At 47.8% G+C, this 20,797-nt stretch overlaps 1 protein-coding gene across 1 annotated transcript in view; it reads right to left on the bottom strand.

Moving 5' to 3' along the window:
• The window catches only part of Pxdn (peroxidasin), a 74,283-nt gene that overhangs the window by 7,816 nt on the left and 45,670 nt on the right, over positions 1–20,797 (bottom strand). Inside the window, exons 10-19 of the mRNA XM_051144450.1 lie at positions 17,617–17,889; positions 15,125–15,241; positions 13,916–14,074; positions 13,155–13,267; positions 12,470–12,626; positions 9,924–10,032; positions 9,151–9,308; positions 5,157–6,660; positions 2,768–2,902; positions 1,825–2,033 (exon numbers count right to left, since the gene is read on the bottom strand). Of these exons, the coding sequence (XP_051000407.1) occupies positions 1,825–2,033; positions 2,768–2,902; positions 5,157–6,660; positions 9,151–9,308; positions 9,924–10,032; positions 12,470–12,626; positions 13,155–13,267; positions 13,916–14,074; positions 15,125–15,241; positions 17,617–17,889 (2,934 nt within the window). The remainder of the gene's footprint in view (positions 1–1,824; positions 2,034–2,767; positions 2,903–5,156; positions 6,661–9,150; positions 9,309–9,923; positions 10,033–12,469; positions 12,627–13,154; positions 13,268–13,915; positions 14,075–15,124; positions 15,242–17,616; positions 17,890–20,797) is intronic.

Below are 20,797 nucleotides of genomic sequence, written 5' to 3'. Positions count from 1 at the left end.
GCACACGCTAAGGCCTGCCTCAGATGCAATGTCCTCTAGGAGGGGGGAAATTTTTGAGTAAAGGAGTGAAGCCTGGCTCTGCCTCTGTAGCAGAAGGGGTCCTAGTGATGTCATCAGAAAATAGAGGCTCTGTATCTGAAAGAAAGAAGAACTAGCCTTGCACACTATTTTCAGGACATTAATCTCCTACAGCAGAATGATGCCACCCTTGCAGGAAAGTATTTAAGCTGGCAAAACCTGGGCTTAAAACAAAAAGAAGTAAAAGCAGACAGGAGTTCCCACAGTGTGCTCTCAGTACAGAAGTAATTTAGGATTAGGTGCATAGTAATCACAATGTTCATTAGGTGAATTTTTGTAAGAGGGGGAGAGAGGGAAAGACGGAGAGGAAGAGGGAGGGAGAGGGAGGGAGGGAGGGAAAGAGAGAGGAGAATGAGAATATATAATACATATATACATACAAGCGTACGTACGTACATACATACATACATACAGGGAGAGGCAGACAAGAAATCAGACAGGACAAAGCACATGATCACACACATTCACATACAGGTGCACTTTCCCCACCCCCACCACACATCCTCTTAGGATGTTAAATGCAGCTTCAAAAGCTAACCTGATTTCAATATTTACTAAGTATCTTGAGTGACTACTTTAGCAGAAAAATAAGAGATAGACAGCACAGTTCTGGACTCTTTGTGCTTCTTCCATAGCCTTCCATGGCCCATCTTCTCAGGGCCTCCGAAGGGTGGGGCAGGGCTGTGTGGCTGGAGCAGCCATCCTCTTGAGCCCTCTTCTCACCACAAACACTAACTCACTTGGATTAGGTTGCAAATACCCCAGCCTTATTATCTATGGGGCTCTGATCATAGTTTGAAAAAAGCCAAAATTGCATTCAATTTAGAAACTGGAAACTGAGGTTAACCAAGAGAGGAACTTAAGAATGCAGAGTGGGAAAGAGACCGTAGGATAGTCACCACAGGAAGCCAGTGGCTTCTTGAGCTGTGATGGTGGCCCTGTGTGTGAGATGGACAGACACGGCACAGAGAAGGCCTCCCCAGGCTGACAGGACTGTACTGCACAGACCTCATTGTGGGGTGTCCAGCCCCAACATCAAGACCTCTCCCACCTGCAGGCTACTCCCTCTTCAGGAAAGTAGTCTAGAACTCCACCCATCCTCGGTCTGTAAGTTACAGGGTATTATCAGCATAACGTAGCGTGCTTGTTAGCTGAAGGAGCTGATTCTCACCCTTTGTGGACACGATTCACAGGGCTAACACACAAGCACTCGGATACAGCTGTACGTTAGGTTAGATGTGTAATACAAACACACTATAGTTTTGTTTTCTCTTACATAGTAATTTGGTTGTCAGGAGTTTAAGGTACAGCCTAAGATTATAATGAAGCGGCAAAGCTCTTCTAGTGACGTCCTAACACTAGGCATCTGTGGTGACACTGCCATCAGGAAATGTACTGCACTTGCAGTTGGATGAAATGGGACATTACGTGCATGGAATTTATGATCACGTACAGCTCGGGGGCTGGTGATGCATTTACTGTACTGCACTTTCCTCAGCATTTTAGTGTGCACCTATTTTAGGTGGTAAAGCAGCACTCTAGCCTCTGGTGCCTCCTACGTCCATCAGGAGGCACCTCTGTGATAAAACTCCTTGACACTCACCTCTCAGACCACATAACCACTTGCTAAGCAAAGCAACCACAAATAGTTCCCACACCAAGGGCCGTCCAAAGGCTGTTTTCCCGTTCTCACACAAAGCAGCAGCAATGGGGAGACTGTGAGGGCAGGGCGCTGGCCCCACATACCTTCACAGCAGTCCTGCCACACTCGCAGGTCCACTCTGGGGATGTCCTCGCAGCTGCCATAACCATGTGGGAACTCTGCCACCCTGAACACGTCCTGCTGCACACGGGTGATGTTGTCCGAGTTGTCACAAAGGATCCTCGCCAAAGATGTCTGCTTGAGCTGAGTCAGCTGGGCTGGGGAGAACACACCTGGGTTCTCATACCACAACCTGCACTCCAGAGACAACAGCAGGGTCAGTGGGGTCGGCGGCGGGCAGGGAGAATGCCAGCCCCACGGATCCGAGTAAAAATGTTCTTCCTACGTGGAAATAATTGATTCCACTAGCAGGAATTAAAAATGGCGCAGAGATTGCTGAAATTCCTACCCAATAAATGAGAGAAAAGCAAAAGGGCCCAGCATGTAAAACAAAACAAAACAAAACAGTATGTTAGCCTATCTGAAGAGCAAGAAGGAAGATGGGCCACTTTTCAAGGGAGGATGGCTAAACACCTGACTAACTTCCTCAACTGTATTTTGGCCAACTTTCCCATTTGCTAAAGTAAATAAAGTAACACTGTTAGAATGAAAAGAATCTTGCCATAAAGCCCCAAGTCTCAGTCAGGTTGTTATGGTGCACATCTGAGGCAGAAGGATGGTCATGAGTGTTAAGTCCAGTCTCAGCTATATACGCCCTATCTCAAAAATGTAAACAAAATAAACGACCATGTTCTGATCCTTCCCAGAGCTACTACGGGCAGTCAAAAGGCTCCTAAAAACAGTCACGTTCTCATTGGCTTCAGAGACCAACAGCACCTGGGACTCAGGTGTGACAGCCTGAAAGGACAAGGTGCTAGGCATCCTACAGGAGATGCAGAGGTGTTTAAAGGGCAGCAAGAGGGAGGGGTCCTCTCTGTCCGGAGTCCAGAACAATCATGTAAGCAAGGCAATGTTTTCAGCACCCACCTGTCTCCATCCCTCAGGCGTCGGAACTGTGTGCTGAGCAGGCACATGAGTGTGGGTCCCAAGCGGCTGCCAGGAACCAGGTCTTCTACCATGAGGGCTGGGAACAGATCGATGTTGAGGGTCGAGCCATACAGCCTGCAAGAGACAAGAAGGTCAGGTGTGCCCAGCATAGTTGCCTAGGATACGAAACACAGCAAATAGGAGAAAGGCCCCACACATTCTCCACACTTTTCCTGCACAAAGAGAGCTCACTTATATATATTTCTTTAAAGCATCTTTAGTCATATGTTAAAGAAATTATCTCTTTTCTCTTCCATGGGTATATAAAATATACATACACATTTACTTATGAATGATTTGAAAAGCCAGAAAAATAAGAAAATGAAGGCACAATTCTTTCTTGTGCTCAAGGGAAAGCTACCTAATTCCAAGAGGCATACTGGTCTATTTAACACTTATCTTGTTCCTTAAGTATATGAACAAAGAATAATCTATTTGAAAATAATAATATTAAACCCCACCTTATATTGAAACGTATTTGTCAACAAAAATGCTGGCTAACTAGATAGGGTAGACATCTAACCAAATGTTTAACTAGCCCTCCTTATGTTCTCCATGCCCTAGGAATACAGACGTTCACACAGAAAGAACCAGTGGTGTCCACAGAGCTTTCTTTTCTAGCCTTGTGCAATTTCCCAAGAGCTTACAAGGCAACAGGTGGTCTTGGTTCTAAAAGACTCTGCTAGACCCTGAAATAACATCTCCCCGGCCCCGACCCCACCCTCACCACATTCCCCAGGAGGCTTGGAGTGACAGCCTATGATCTAGCTTGAGAAGACATTCATCTTACAAGTAGATTAGACATACTCTCACTTAGGCTGGCATCTAGCCTTTCCAAGGGCAAAGTGCACTCACTGTCTGACGTTCAGGGACAAGCATGCCGGACTAAAGCTGCCAAGGCCTTTATGGGAAGGCATCCGCCATGGGAACATGAAGGGCTACTGGTCCTGCTACACAGGTACCAGATGCCAGGGCCACCTCAGCACACCTGCTCTTTGCCCTCCCACTTGTAAAGGGATGGCAGGAGGCTGAAGGATGTATGTGTCAGGCCTGCTGGCGATGCCCCCTATGGCACTACAGAACTTCCTCATCCAGAGGCCCAGGGATGCAGACTGTGTACTACACTGGACACACACTAGAGAGAGAAGCCAGATTCAGCCTAGCTTTTTATCCTCAGGCTGCCCTGAAATGCAAAACCTTCACTAGACTGCCAGGACAGTAGATGACAGCTGCATTCCCCAAGGCCTGCTGAAAATCCTCACAGCTCTGGCTTTCATTGCTATTCAACTCTCCTGTTTACGTCTCATTTTTCGTTTTGGTAATGGATTCACAGAAAAAAAAATAAATAAATGAGTAATTCTGGTGGCGTGGGGAGTGAGTGTGGTCTTTGCCAGGGGTCTCTCCCCTGCAGCCAGTTCAGGCCCATCATCTCTAGCAGCAGGGACAGGATTACCAGAAACTGAGAAGTTCTGAAAGTATCTTGGCAAGCAAAAAATGACTGTGAAAGTCATCTGTGTGGCCATCTGGATAGGAACACGGGTAGGGGGTAAGGGAGGGGTTACTGAAGCGCATGAAGCATAGTCAGTGAGGATAAATCCCAATTAAGCATACCGGTGACAAAAAATACACTGTCCCCGTGGAGAACTGTTTTTCCTCAGCAGTAATCAAATACCATTATGTAGACTAACACAGTGGGGGCAGAGCAGCACTCATTTGCAAACTGAAGTATCTCCCAAGTGAGAGACCTTCTGAGGGCTTTTAGGTCTGAACAGCCTCCTGGAGGCAGTGGGTGGAAAGGAGCCTGGCCCTGTCCTCTGAGTTGAGGGGTATCCATCTCCCGATGAAACTTTGTCATTTGTTATCCAGCTGGCAGGCCAGCTCTTCTCTTCTATCGGCAATAGTCGCTCATGCATAAGTAGGTCCTATAGGTGAGGGTCACAGGCTTGAGAAGGCAAAGGAGGCGACAGATGGAGCCAGGCCCAGGAGGCTGGCCAGTCTAAGGCCCATTGTCCACGTACCTCTTCTCTGCCCCAGCCAGGTAAGTACAACTTCTATCTCAACAGAACCCCCCACCCCCCTGGAATTTACAAAGTCCACCTCCTCAGCATAAAGAGGTTGGCCAACATGACTCTACGCAACACTGGGCTTACTCTGCAGCATCCCAGCCAGCAGGCCACCAGCTGTCCAGTCCAAGCATCTCCACATTTCTCTCACCTAACCTCGAGTCACCACATAAGCTCGAACTTAGAGATGGTGACTTCAAAGTCAAAGCCAAGGTCACTTGGCATCCACACACCTATCCAAGTGTCCCAGTTTACCTAGCACTCACCTCTGCAGTTTCTCCCGGATCACAGGGCTCTTGATCTCATTTTTCAGGTCCTCAAAGGTATAAGCAGCTGACAAGTTGCAGTAGACCCTGTAGTCATGGTATGGTGGAATGCCATGGTCCCGGCCTCGTTGGATATTGATGGCAGCCAGGTCAAGAGCCACTGTGTGAGCCATTGAGAACAGCCTCTCTGTGAGCTCTGTGTTCAGCAACTGGGAGGGAATACGCATCTTCCCCGCCACTCCAAACAGCCCGCGGAGAAGTGGGTCGATGCCCCCCTCATTGACAATTCGGAAGGGCGAGAAGAAGGCTTTGTGCAGGGGCACGTGGCCCTGTGGGATGGGCTCAAAGTTCTCATTCAGCCGGTAGAGCAGAGGGTTGATCAGAGTGTGGCCAAACCTGAAGGCTGCAGTGGCAAAGGCATTAAAGATGCCAGCATTGACACTGGGATCGTAGCCTCGGTACTCGCCCAGCATCTTCATGCCCACCTCCCCCAGGATCTTGGGTAGCCAGTGCCGGTAGGTGATGTGCTGTATCTCTGCCCCCACGATCTTGCGGGTCTCGTGGTAGACAGTGTCCCCATCCCAGTGCGGGTTCAGCTTCAGCAGCTCTGCTGCAATGCGGTTGTGCTCCCGGAACCACAAGGTATGCATGCTGGTCAGGCCCAGCTGCTCGTTGGCACGGTGGTCCCCAGCTAGAAAGCACGGTATTGGGCTCTCATTCTCGTCACGCATGCACTCAGTGGGTGGCCCTGTGGCGAAGGGAAGCAGGGGCTTGCCAGACCTCTGCACGATACCCTGACGCAGCAGGCCACGGTGGCTGGCCAGGTCCCGGATGCTGCGGGCTTCATGGTCTGTGCTGCCATACACATTGGAGGCATCAATGTAGGAGGTGAGCTGGTTGATCTGCTCTCGAGGGTACACAGAGTTCATGAGCAGGGATGTCATGCCGCTGCCACACACGGGGCTTGACCGCACAAAGAACATGCAGCGGGCCCCACTCCGTACCCGGGTATCGTTGGGGGGGATCATGACGGAGAAACAGGGAGGGTCATTGCTGCATACAGAGCTACAATGCTGCCCATCGGAGAAGCGGGCCTGGCTCAGGGCCACGACTGTAGAGTCGAGGTCGTGGTCAAGGAACTGGCCCCACTGCATCAGCATGTGTGTAAACTGCTCATCAGGGGTGATGACCTCTGTCCCGATCAGTGTGGTGGACACTAGACGGGGCATGGGAAGGACATGCCCATTGTACTGACGCTGGGGGTTGATGCCACGGGGTGTGTTGAACCCATTCTCATAGACAGCCTTCAGCAGGCGCTCGAAGGCAGTCAGCGAGGCCCCCCACATGGGGTGCTGCAGGTTGTTGCATGTGCCGTCATGTGTCCTATACTTCTGGTGGAAGCACATATCTGAGCAATTGTTCACGCGACGGTGTGCAGTGCAGCCTGACAGGTTGGCGATGAGGCTCAGGTACTGCGGGGACACCAGATCGTTGTAGTGGTAACCTGCAACACAGCAGGGTGGCACTGACTCCCACCAGCAATGGCATGGACCACCACTGCCTTCGGTGTCTCCTCAGCGGGTGCCTACAGATGCTCTGGCATCTGATTGTTAGGATGGACCCCCTTCCTGAACAACTCACTGTTTGCTGATGGACTTGACGCCTTACCCTCGGGCCTGTGGTTTATACCAATGGCTCTAATAAGGTGACTGTAAGAATCCCATCACTGGCAGAATTCCTCCCTCCCCACCCCCACCCCACCCCCCAAAAAAAGGGCTAGCGTGGAGGCAGGCAGAGTCGACAGCCAAACTCTGCCAAGGCAGGGTAAGCAAGTCCTCAATAGTTCTTGCCTCACAGATATGTCTGTCAGATATATTAGGCCGAAGTCTGAAGAAGATGCTCCAACGTTATAGAGGGTTTTGGGTGACTATTCAGGTAGAAAATTGTTTCTGTCATCTTTTCATTTGGAAAGCTACTAACCTGCACTCCCAGCATAGTCAGATAATCAAGTTTATTCCTTCTCAAGTCTCTGAGGGAGTTGAAGACCAGGTAGCCTTGTTTTACAATGAAGCTTAGTTGTTCAGGGGTTAAGGTGTTTTTAGGTCTAGATAGGTGTTCTAAATTGATAATGACAATATGTGATAGAGATTGATTTCTGATCAGAAATTTAAATGCACCACGATAGGAAAGATGTCTTCTTCAATGCTGTCAAATACAAATAGCCAAAACACTAAGAATGTAACATTTATATAATTCCTGATTGTGTCATGGTTCTTCTTGCCATTGGTAATCTATTGTATGTATGTGTAATAATATAAATGTGTATGTACAAAAATAAAATAATTTTTAAAAATTAAAAAAAAAGAATCCCATCACACTCAGAGGTCCTAAACTGAGGATCTTCAGCCTCACCTCATGCTGCTCTACGAAACCTGCCTTGGGTGGTCCTCTCCTATGGAACAGCTTCCCTATGGCCATCACTGTATATTGCAGAGACTACTTTACTGAGGCACCTTTTCTTCTGAGTTGATCCTATAGCCACCTGCATGAGGCCTTCTACAGGTTCCTCAGACCCCTACCATCCTCTCCATTCCTCTGCCATCACCCCAGGACACTGTTTATGACACGGGCCTATGATTTCACAAAATCCATCACAAATCACATCCACTAACCTGTCTATCGAGGGGCAGGCTCCCATTAGGTTTTCTTCCTGCTCAGGAGCCTTGGCTGCCCATCGGCTACAGGAGAACCCCAGGCCTTGTTGGTCAGCAGCATGCCTCTAACAGGTGCCCATGACCTTTCTAAGGTCATCAAAGCATAACTACATAATGACCCCAGCATCCCATACTCAGAGCTCAGTTTCATCAAATGCTGCCTGAAAGCACTGGCAGAGCCGAGGCCTTCGCCTTCTTCACTATCCCTCCTTTAAGAGTGTTCTAGTCTTCAGACAAGCCATCTATGGCTACACACAGCTGTGCACACATCTAATGACAAGCTCATACACTGACACTCACACGTACATTCACACGTGAACACTCATAAACATATACACATATACTCATAATCCTGCTTGCACACTCATGACATGCTCCTATGCAAGATATGCTCATAAAAGTATTTGCTCACACTTGGGCACAGTCATATTCACACATGTGCACATATTCAGGCACATAATACCAAAATGCATGTGTGTGTACTCATATTCTGCGTGTGTGTGCACGCGCGCGTGCGCACACATGCGTACACCTGCCTCTGAAGACTCAGTCTGCACATTTTAAGGATGTAAGAGAACTTGTTATACAGAATGATCTCTAAAATACTCATACACAAATCCAAGAGAGCAAGAGGACATGATAGCTTCCAGGCTGGGAGAAGCAACTAGAAACACCAGCTACCTCAAGACTGTCCTCCAACGCTTCCCTTTCAATCTCTGTCACACAAGAACTAGACTAGGGAGGACAACTCATAGGAAGAAGGACACACTGTGAGGCCAGAACAGACAGGAATAAAATCAGCTACAACCTAGCTAATCAGGTCCTACATTGGTCAAAGTCTCGGTGTACACAAAGATGTGTGTACCATTATGGGCATCCGCAGATAGCTTGTCTGAAGACTGGAACACTCTGTCAGGAAAGGATAGTGACGAAGGTGAAGGCCTTGGCTGTGTCAATGTCTTCAGGATGCATTTAATGAAACTGAGCTCTGAGCCTAGAATCCTGGGGTCATTGTGTAGCTATGTTTTGATGACTTTAGGAGGGTCATGGACACCTGGAAGAGGCATGCTGCTGACCAACAAGGCCTAGGGTTCTCTTGTAGCCAATGAGTAGCCAAGACTCTTGAGGGGGCACCAAAGAGAGACCAGGACCTATGTAAGCTCAGGAGGAAGTGGGCTTAGGAACTAGTGCAGGCATAGCCAGCCCTCTTACAGGGTACGCCTACAGCAGTGTGCACGTGCCACCTCATACTCAAGTGACAAGAAGTAAAAGGTACTGACTTGTCCCATTTAAGTCCACCATCAAGCCATGCCGGACATGCTCCTGGATCAGCTGCAGGGTCCGCTCGAATATCTCTCCTGCCCTGGCTTGTCCCACCGTGTATGGGTCCCGCGGGTACCGGAACAGGGCCAGGAGGTCATTTGGAGAACGAGGACGGCTGGCAGGAATGAGGGTGGGAGAGAACCGATGAGATAAGTCACTGAGGACAGAAGCCAGAAACTAAAAGTGTACTGATTATTACTAAAGTTCTACGGCTACTTTCGACAACGTGGTGCACTGTACCTGACTCATCCCAGGTGGAAGGCGACAGAGCAACAAACAGACAAACAAGAACCAAAGACACTGAAAACAAACCATTAATAAGTCAAGAGAGAGAGTCACAGGCATCACATTTCAGTTAAGGCGCAGAGAGTCCGCAGCAATTGCCAACATGGAGGGATCCACTGGCCACCTCAGTAACATTTTGTTTTTGCCAAATTGCCTCTAACAAGCCAAAAGAATGAGGTGGGTCTTCTAAAAAATGTTTTGATTGTGAATCAAAGCGCGGAGCCTACGAAGAAGGTACATTTCCTGCTAGCACGCTTAACCCCAGAGAAAGCACATTCTGCTGATGCTCCTTACGGCTTTCATATGAAAGGTCTCAGGACTTTTCTATTAAAGTTTGGGGGCTGAAATAGGTAAAAGACCCATGCACTAGGAAAGCATGCATTCCACCCCACACCACCCACTTCTCGCTCTATCAAGGCCAGCACCACAGCCCTGTGTACCATACCTGTCAAACAAGTGTGTCCGTGTCGAGTTAATGGCTCTGTCAACAGTCGCAATGGCTTCAACGATAGACGTAGCAACATAAGGATCCCCATTTCGACTTACATCAGGGACTAGGAAAACAAGAACTCACATTACGAGGGAAAAAGAGAACACTGCCTCCTTACTGATACAACCATGTCTAGACACGACATCATCTGGGCAGAAGTCATGCTTCCATCCAAAGGCTGTTTGTGCTTGCTGAACCAAGGCTCAAGTTAGTTCATCATCAACTCCACTAGAAGCTGTTTTTAAACAGTATGACATCCCACAAAAGTGGCAAAAGGTTTGTAACGTAAAACATGGATGTGCCTATACCTAGCATGACGCCTGTGGGGGCTGCTCCTGAGGCGCCTCAGGGCCATGTGGGGGGACAGTGACACCAGGGGAGGTGTCTTCATTCTAGGAGTCTCTGTTCTTCTACAAGGACAACCATCTCCAAGGCTGGACTCAGCTCCTTACTCTCCCCTCCACTGCCAGTCCCTTAGTCCTGTTTGCATAGTCACCATCATCACATCGTTATGAGGGCCTACACACACCCACACACACACACACACACACACACACACACACACACACACACACACACACACACGAGCGTGCGCACATATCAAAAACAAGCACAAAAACAATACCCGGACAGCTTGCACACACCACACTGTGCACCATCCACGCACCACAGCATACAAAATAACTATATGCCATATAGCCCACTATAGAAGCCCCATCACACCTACATATTACACTATCATAGCACAGAAAACACCGCCCTCAACAAGCCTACACCAAATACACAACACAGATACACACGCAACATACAGAAAATAACACAACCTGTCTCCATCAACGCTTCACACTTTCTTTCTTTCTTTCTTTTCTTGAGATGTCTTAGTATCTATATATTGATAAATATCATGTCTGTCTGTCTGTCTGTCGGTCCATGCATGCCAGACTCTGGCTGGACATGAGTTCACTACATAGACCAGATTGTCCTGGAACTCACAGAGCTCCATCTGCTTCTTCCAGGTGCCGGCAATAAAGCTGTACAGCACCAGCTCCAGTGTGATTCTCACTTCTTGTTCCTTTTTCGCCTCACATAAAGCACACAGTTGTGAGACTATGCTGAGCACAAATAACGATAACCAATCTTCTACCCTCAGCCAGTGAAGAGCTCTGGCCACACACATCATCTTAGCCAAATGGTCAGTACTCCTTCCTGCCCTCATGGGCCTAGACTCCGCTGAAGAGAACTTACTGAAATGCTCCTTCACCAGGTTGCTGGGGTGAGCTCCTTCCCCTGGGACAGACAAGGCCTGGTTGGGATATACTCCCATGCTCAGGCAGACCTCCACTCCTTGGGATATACTGGGACCGCCTGCTTCCTCCAGTCTCCGTTGCATTTGTTCATATCCCCTTCTATTTGCTCACATTCACCTTTCTCTCTTCCTCTTCTCCCCTACTCTGACTCTTTCTCTCCCCATGTTGACTGACAGGTCCAGAGTCTATTTCATACAATACTCGCCTCTGACTCCATCTCCTTACTAGCCAGTTAGAGATGATCTGTTTGTTGACTTCTCCTTCAGCCTGTTTGATACTTGGCCACCCCAGGGCAGAATGGCCAGCTGTGTTCTTAGACAAGCTCTTCTGGGTGACCTCACCTAGTCCCAGGGTGTTAATATTCTCAGGCCTGACTCCTTCTTCCCTTGTGCTCTGGACCCAATCAATCCTCCTTTATGAGCTGCTTCTTCCCCTGACTATGTCTGAGCAGGGCTTGTGTTTCTCTTCTTCTCCAAAGCTGAAGAAGACAGCCAGAGAACAGACTGCAGGCAGGGGAGAACGCAGAGATGGAATCTGGACACTCGGCTACTCGCTACCCAGGAACAGACATGCGCATGAGTAACATCCGAGTCTGCAGCCACCGTGGCTGACTGGGAAGCACAGGATGCCCAGAGGGATCACTACAAATTGTACTGTTGGGTATGAAAACAGCTGCTGAAGATTGTGGAAAACTAAAAGATGAGGAAGGTACTGGCCAAACATTTTGTTCTCTGAATCACTGTGACATCCTATTCTCATCTGATTTCTGGCACTGTAACAAATATTCTGGCAAAAAGCAGCTTCAGAGAAAAAAAGATATATCTGGTTTACAGGTCCAGGTTACAAAGCCTCAAATCCCATCAGAAGCAGAGAGAAAATAAACACATCCTTTCTCCTCTCTCATGTGGTTCATGACCCCTTGCCCAGGGAATGGTATTGCCCACAGTGGGCTTGGTCTTCTTTCATTAAGTAACAATTAAGACAACCCCCCACAGACACATCGACAAACCAACTCTATCGAGATAATTCCTAAATAAGCATTTCCTAAGTGACGCTAGATTGTGTGACACTAACAGTTACAACAACTAACCAGGACATACCCTAAATGGATGCCCTAGGATGAGGACAGAGGCCTGATAGTGCATCTCCCAAACCCCTCGTGACAATGCCTTGTGCTTGGCATGCACTTCTTACCGTTCACACTGAGTACCACGCTGACCGAGGCATATCCAATCGTGTTCCGAGCTACACACTCATAGCGACCTGCGTCAGCAGTGCCAACGTCGTTGATGGTCAAGAATCCTTCAGGGCTGATGTGGAACTTTCCACTTTCTGTTACCTGAACACCATCCTAGAGCAAAATAATAAAAAAGGTGACTATAGTAAGATTAGGAAAGAGAAGTTGCTTTTCTGGGAGACAGGAACATCCAGCCACTGTTAAAACTAGGGTGGAAAAAAAAATCTCTGAGGCGATGTTTGCATCTGCCCCAGCCTTCCCAGGGAAGAAGAATTATTACAGCTCTCCCAGCCCAAAGTCGGTGGGATACGCTCTTCTACACAGCTGTCCTTTGCTGAGAAGAGAGCTATGTGCAAAAGATGAGCTCCACTATACTTGGGGACACCTGTGCTAACTACTGAACGCCAAGAGCTATGGTGGAAAGGGCTCAGAGAAACAGGGCGAGTCAGAGACAGAACTGATAAGCCATGTGCAGATGGCTGCTGTGTCACTCTGGAGAAGATGGGTGGGCAGGGAGGGAGCTGGAGGGCCCTGAGAACTGGCCCTCTGCGAGGACTGTAGCGAAGTCACTATATCACACACTTCCTGTATCACACTTGCTGCACTAGAGGGAGCCTGGGTGAGTGAGGTGCCAGCTCTTACCTTGTTCCAGGTGATGGCTGGCTCCGGTTCCCCCTGGGAGCTACAGGGCAGCTGCACATTGGTGCCCACCTCTACAGTCATGTCACTGGGGATGCTGGCAAACACTGGGGTGACTAGAAGGCAAATGTAGAGAATGAGGCAGCACCTGATCTACCCCACAGAGCTTTCGCAAGTGCAGCGCTCACACTCAGGCCAACCTGGAGCCCTGCACGTCAACTGTACAAAAGGCTCCGGGGCTTACTTGACAAGCCTGGCTGCCTGCGCTCCCAAACCCACACCCACGGCCAGCAGCAACAGCTTGCAGTAGTAGTGTGGTGTGGCCCACCGACAAAACAATGATTCTGATGTCCAGACTCATTAGATAGGAGAGGGGCATTGGCAGGCACCATTGTGGGGTCCCACCATGGGGAACTGGACCTGAGCACACTGGGTTTGCCAGATAAGTCCACAAAACCAACAGTGGATATTATGGGTCTAAGAGACAAAATAAAGTTCATGATACCCTCAAGGGCCTCAGGCTACTTGCTCACTAACAAAGTCAGACTCACTGAGACCACTGTGAGATGAATGCTCTCATAAGGAAGGAAGCGATTTAAGTGTCTGTGTGAATCCTTCATGAACATAAGAGGCAGGGCTACCAGGGTTCTAAATGTAACGGAGACCAGAAGAGCTGGAACTACAGTGTGGATGCTGATATCAGCTCCTGGAAGTCTGTCAGTGGTGGTAGGCACTCACAGATCCACCAAGTCAATAGCACCTACCTCTGGGCTGTACCGTCAGGTGGGCCACGACCTTCTGGGAGCCGATGATGTTGACGGCCTGGCACTCATACTGGCCCTGGTCATGAAGGGCAACCCCAGAGATCCTGAGTGTTCCCGAGGACAGCACCAGGTGCCGCCTGTCCACTGAGAGCTGGCTCCCTGCAAAGTAGGGTGAGACATCAGTCAACCTGGACATAGAGGCTTTCGGGGTTAGTGTAGGAAACAGATGGGGGACAGAGAATGCTATCTCTAAAGATGGCTGCCTCAGCAGGAAGAACTTCCTGGATCAGGTACCAAACGGCCAATCCTGCTCCAGTAAGCAGATGCTTATTCAGCATCCACACATAGGCTGCTAGTGGCCGTCCATCCATCGAGGAGTGGTGAAATGACAGCTCAGAGGAATATCACAGAAAGGAACAGAGAACAGAGGCAAAAGGCAAAACTAGGAGAGCAATACAAGAACTCAGGGTACCTGGAGGGCTGACCCCAAGTTATGCCAGAGGAAACAGACAGGAAGGGGACCTGGGCCCAGGGTGCACAGAAGTCAAGTGCCCTTGGAGAGGGAGGATACTGGCACATGTTTTTATGAATAAGTGTTTCCACCAGGGTGCTTCCCTAGCCAACCAAGAGGAGGTGTGCAGCTGCCTCGACCTCAGAGGGAGGATGCAGCGGCCTTTTGGTTAAAGACAAAGTGGCAGGTCATCTGAGGGTCCCTGCCTGGGCTGCAGGGAAGAAACACTGGGGACATACAGAGGTTTCCTCAGTGAATTTAGCATCTGCCCTTGCCACAATCTCACCCAGCTTGAAGAGTTTCCATCAGGCCATAAAAGCCAGGAACTAACCAAGTGCTAAGCAATCACATAATAGGAGCAAAAATGGGGGGTTAGGTGGGGGAACAGTTCTGAGAGTCAGGAGATAACCCCTATTTTAGTGGGCTCTACAGGGAACTGGAAAGCTCTAGCCCCCATGCTGTGAGCCACTGCACAGTTGCTAAATAGGCACCCTGTGTCCTTCTGCAAAGACAGCTTCAGCCCATGCAGCCTACAGTGACCAGCCATGCTGTACTGCAAGGCAGGCCCTATAGATAGATACCTATAACCTCTTCCACAGCTCACCCCTTCGGGAAATAGACTGCTTTTGCCTGACCCAGGGACAATAGCTTATATCCTAGATGAATGAGAAGATGGAAGGCCCGGGACAACATCTTACCTCCCTTGGTCCAGGCGATAACTGGCTGAGGGTAGCCCTTAGCCTCACACTGGAAATCCACAGTCTGTCCTTCGATGACCACTCTGCTTTGAGGGGTCACAGTGAACTGAGGTAGGGCTGAAGAGGAAGAACATTTAAAATGTGACACTGGGAGACAACCCCCTGTAAAGTGACTGTGTGATATAGGCGCACAGCAAAAGGACTTTACCAAGGGTTCCATGTACTGTTTAGCAGTTCCTTCAAGATTAAAGCCTTCCATCTTGGAGGGAAACTTACCGCATAAGGTATGGAAAAGAAGGTGAGCAACAGGATGTTCTAAGGGAAATACTAGAGCTTCAGGAAGTCCCTGAAACTGACCAGACTCACTGGGCTTCCCCTTCCCCAAAAGTACATAAACAATAACACTGCTGAGAGAAGACTTTCAGACAGTCCCAAACACCTGGAAGAAGCAGACACCAGCCAAACAGTGTAGAAGCAACAGAGACCAGTCAAGCTGACTAGAAAAAACAAAAACAAGTCGAGATGCCTACAAGAGACTGAGACCAACTGTGCCAACTGGAAAGAACACACTCCCACCTGCTGAGCTGCCTGCAGCTGTGCAGTGTGCTCCCTTTGTGAGTGGTCACCCATGCTTGGGTGGGCATTGATGATGCAGCTGTCTTTTGAGTCATTTATGCTCACCCATATTCCTGTAAATAACCCCAATAAAACTCACTGGCTCACCAAGTTCGACTTTGGTAGAACCTATACTTTGGTCTGTTATCAGGTCCCTATCTGGAGTGAGAAGACATTGGTTCACATCTCTCCAGGAATAGTGTCCCATCACACCACGTCTCCAAGAAAGTGAGGAAGGGAAAAAGGCTCAGAGAGAAGGGTGAACACACATGGAGAACATCCAAGAACAGTGCTTCCTCAGGGCTATACAGAGTAGCACACAGACTACTCACACAGCATGCTGCAGGTTACAGAGCACTGGGTATCAATGGCATTGCATTCAGCCTGGGTGAAGCTGAAGGGAGAAGCCTTACCTCACTACTCATTACTATAAGCAAATGCTTGAACACATCATCTGGTACTTCTGTGCAATTGACTCAAGTAAAGGCTACTGAATAGTTAATAGCAAGTTACAGGGTGCTGTGTCCAGTAAGCGCCCAGTTTATATTAAAAAAAATACAAAGAGATAAAACTGCCTTCCATGACTGTACAGCTGTGTGTACAGAAACGGAAAAGATCAGCTCATAAGAAACTGCTAGTGAGGCATGAGACCACTGAAGACAGAGGCACATCTCTATGTTTGAGAGGTTCCCAACATGTGCCCCGCTTCATAACTTACCTGAAAATAAGTAAACTCACCTAAGGCCAGTTAAGGAATTAGAAATAAAAAGTAAGGTCTTAAAACTGCCATCTTTCCAGAGTCCTGTTTTAAGCCCTACCTCAGAAAATACGTACAGCTATCTGCCTGGTAAACACACCAACTTGATATCACTGTGACTTCAGGGTGCATTCGTAGCTGTGTGCAAAATGCTCACACCTGATCACCACCAATGGGACTTCAGGGACATCCACAGCACTTTGCATGGTATGCACACTGACTGAATATCACTCTGACTGAAGAGTGCATTCAGAGCTATGTGCAAGGTACATTTGCCATGGTAATCTAAGGAAAGTCACAGCTGTGTGCAAGGTGCTCATGCCGGCTCATTACCACTGTGCCCCTGGAAGTGTGTTCTGTGCATATATGATTGTGATGCCAGCACACATCCAAAGTTGTATGCGAGGTACACACGCTGACTCACTACCACTGTGACCTCATCTGTCTGCATCACATACACAGTGATTCACTTCCAATGTCCAGGTGTCCATGTCCACATTCACAGATGTAGGTACATGGGTGCTCTAACCAGCCAAATCAAGTGTGCTAGGTCAGATGGAGTGCCTCTTTTAGATTTTACAAAGCAAGGCAGAGTTGGAGAAATGCCTCAATCCCTAGAAACCACATAAAACAAAGCTGGGAACAGTGCTAGGGAGGCAGGCCCCTCAAGCTTCCTAGCCGGCCGGTCTAGCCTACTTGGTGAGTTCCAGGGCAGTGAGAAACTCAGTCTCAAACAAAACAACAATAAAACAAAAACAGAGCACGCCCAAACCCCCGGAAGTAGGGACCATATCTGAAATTGTTTTCTGGTTTATATATACACACCCATCCACACTGAAATGTACATATGCACGAACATGTTCACACAAGCATGCACACATATGCATATCAAAACAGCTGGGTATGGTGGTACACACCTCAATCCCAGCACCTGAGCAAAGGATCACAAGTTAAAGGCCAGGCTGGGCTGGCAAGAGCTTATCTCAAAAAAAGAAAGAAAAATGAAAGAGCCAAGTTAAGTGGCACACAGAGGGTGCGATGTGGTGTAGGCAGGGTAAAGCCAAAGGGGCTGCTGGAGCTGTGCAAAGCCAAGAGGCTGACGGCACACGAGGACGCTCACCTTGTACAATGATGAAGGCCGTGGCTTGGATGCTGTCCACACTGTTAGATGCAAAGCAGGTGTACTCCCCGCTGTCACTCTGGGCAACGTTCTGTATGTACAGTCCTCCAGAGGGAGTGATATTCACTCGAGGGTCAATTGGCAAGGGTGTCTGGTCACCTCTTGTCCAGGTGATCTGTGGCAGAGGATGGCCTGTGGCACTGCACTCCAGAGTGACACTCTCACCCACCAGTACCTCTGTGTTCTGCGGCTGGATTACAAATGTGGGCCGGGCTGTCACAAACAAAAATTCCCGATTAACTGTTTTACAGCTTCATAAGATGTCTGCACATTATTTTTGATGTCTATACTGTACATTAAGCCTAATGGCTTCCAAAGTAAGCAAGACCAGTAACATTTAAATTACATACTTTCTTATTGTCTTTTCTTTTCCAATAAATGTGCAGTCGATGCTGAGGAAATGGCTAAGGAGGCAATAAGACACTTGCATTTGAACACGGGGGCCTCGATGTGAATCCCCAGAGCACCCCAGCCCCAGATGTGACAGCAGCTAATGAAAGATCGGGGGGGGGGGGCAGAAGGAAGATTCTGAGATTCTAGTTGGAGCAGCTAGCTACTTCATTGTACAAGAGACCCTGTCTCAAACAAGATACAAGCTTTGAACCAACAGGCAAGACTGCCCTCTGATCTCCACACTGTGGCATGCATGTGTCTACATTTACACATGAACACGTGGATTTTTTTTTTTAAGTGCAGAAATAAAATGGTGTCCATACCCAGGTCAGCCAGATGCAGGCAACCTGTGGACAGCAACCACTGTGAGGAGAGCTGCATTTCTTCCTCCAGATGCACTCTGAACTCTCTGAAGAACCTTTACTTTTGCTTACTATAAATACACTGGCAACCTGATTAATGGTGACAGTTCCTATTGGCACATGAAATTGTTTGTGGAGTATATTTAAGCCATACAAAATATCATTTTCATCACAAAATGAAAAATGCAAATAACTAACTACAATGAAAGGATAGCTTCGACTCTAAATCTAGCTGGGGAATCCACACATTTGCTAATATGTATCACAGGAAGGTTTTTTAATACAATGAGGCCACAGTAGACCCATGGCCTAGGTAGTCAAGGTCCTAAGAATGGAAGCTGCACGCACCTTTGTGTTGGAACTCATCTTATACATGATCTCCTAAGTCTGTACCACGACATTTGTACAGTTATCTTTTTTTTTTCTTACCCCCTGTGCTGTTTCTGGCCCACAACTCTTATCCATAAATATGGAATCCAAAAAGCCTCCCAAACCAAGACTTTCTTAATTTGTTTCTAAATTTGACACAGGTAGTAGCATGGGCACGTCTAGTCTTTATCACAGCTTTCTGTGTGGACATTTGTACCTGGACTGTATGATCCCAGACTGTAAGTTGGAAATGGATTATGTTCTATGTTGCCTTCCTTAAGAAAACAAAAACAGAACAAAACAAACAAACAAACAAACCTGAATTTCTGGAACTCAAAGACCAGCTGGTCCAAAAGGTTTTGAATAAAGAACATGGGAACCCAGAACCTAATGGCTTGGAAAAACATCTGAAGCTATACCAAAACCTAGCTGGTTAAATAAAAGATGGATCCTTGAACCTGGCAAAGCCATGAAAAGAAAAAGAGCAAAGAAATCCCATGTATGAAAGTGAGAGAACAGAGGCTTCCAGTACACATGCCTTGCTAATGCTTACTCGGTCTAGAAGGAACAGGAACACACGAAGATGTTTTAGGCACAGGACAGGAACAGGCATGACATAAGTGAGAGAGAGGCAGGAGTGGGCTTTTCTGGATGGTTTTAGTATCTGGTTGGTGTTTAAGGTGTACTATCAAAATTCACTAGCAGCACGCTCGTCTGACTGGCAGACAGGAGACTGAAAATATTCCGAAGTCAAGTCTGCTTGAGGGCATCTGCAGCCCCAACCTGCACCCTGCCCCCACCATTAGACAAGATGGGACAAGATTAAGCTCCAGAGGAAAAAAGCAGAAAGCTACACGCTGGGACCACCAGTAGAAGAGAGAACTAGAGAGAAGAGCAATTTCCATCTACCTCTAGGATCTGACTGACAAGAGGAGAAAGAATTCTCATCCCATTGAGGCACATCCCTTATGCTAGCTGGTGGTATCTGGGGTTCAAGGCCCACTTTGCCCCTATACCGGGCAAAGGATGGTGATCCCCAAGGGAGTGAGGAAGAGGCTGGGAAATAGGAAGGACGGAGGGAAAGGCAAAGGAAGAGTGAACAATAGAGGTACATTGCAGATGAGAAGTACACAAAACAGCACATAGTTGAGATGGGTTATTTGAAAAGAAAGATAAACAAAAATAACAAGACAGTGGTAATTTAGGAATGCATTTAAAGGTCAGCAAAGTGGCTCAGCAGGTAAAGGCATCTGCTGGCAAGCCCGACAACCTGAGTTCAACTCCCAGGCCCCACATAGCAAAAAGAGAAAACTGCTCCAGACTCCCACAACCTGATCATCACATGTATGTGTGTTTGCTTGTGTACTTGCGCTCGCTCTCTGTCTCTCTGTCTCTGTCTCCCCCCCCCCCCAATAAAATGTAATAAAAGGTTGAAGAAAATTTCTAAAATAGGAACCAGAAAATTGGCTCAGTGAAAAGGGACTTGTGGCCAAGCCTAACAACATGAGTTCAATCTCTGGCACCCAGTTGGTGGAAGAAGAAAACTAACCAGCTCTACATAGATCTCCACACATGCTGTGGCAAGTGTGCGTGCATACATACATTGTATATTATATAAAAACTTCCAAAGTATTATTGGGAAGATGTAAAACAATTTTAGTAACTTAATATTCAGAAGTTTAATTCATCAGAAAAATAGTATATAACTTATATGCCCCTAATAACAGTCTCTCAAAAATACATAAAGCATATTTAGCTGTTTGTTATCCAGGAAATGCAGGCTTTGTTCCTCTTTCTTACTGCAGGCTAGTGCCACAGTCTGGGACAGGAGTTTACAAAGCTTTCTGCGCAGATCAATGATACAGCTTGCCAGTTTTGTGGTCCACAGACTGTGTTTCCCATCAACTCTCTGCTGTTACACGAAGGCAGCCCAACAGGACTCAGCTTACAGACACTGAAATGTGAACATTTCATAATTGTCAGGCATCACAGAAAAG

This window comes from Acomys russatus, chromosome 1, assembly GCF_903995435.1.
Source record: "Acomys russatus chromosome 1, mAcoRus1.1, whole genome shotgun sequence".
Taxonomy (NCBI): domain Eukaryota; kingdom Metazoa; phylum Chordata; class Mammalia; order Rodentia; family Muridae; genus Acomys; species Acomys russatus.
Note: the sequence above shows the minus strand (reverse complement) of the source record. Positions and strands in the feature narration are given on the sequence as shown.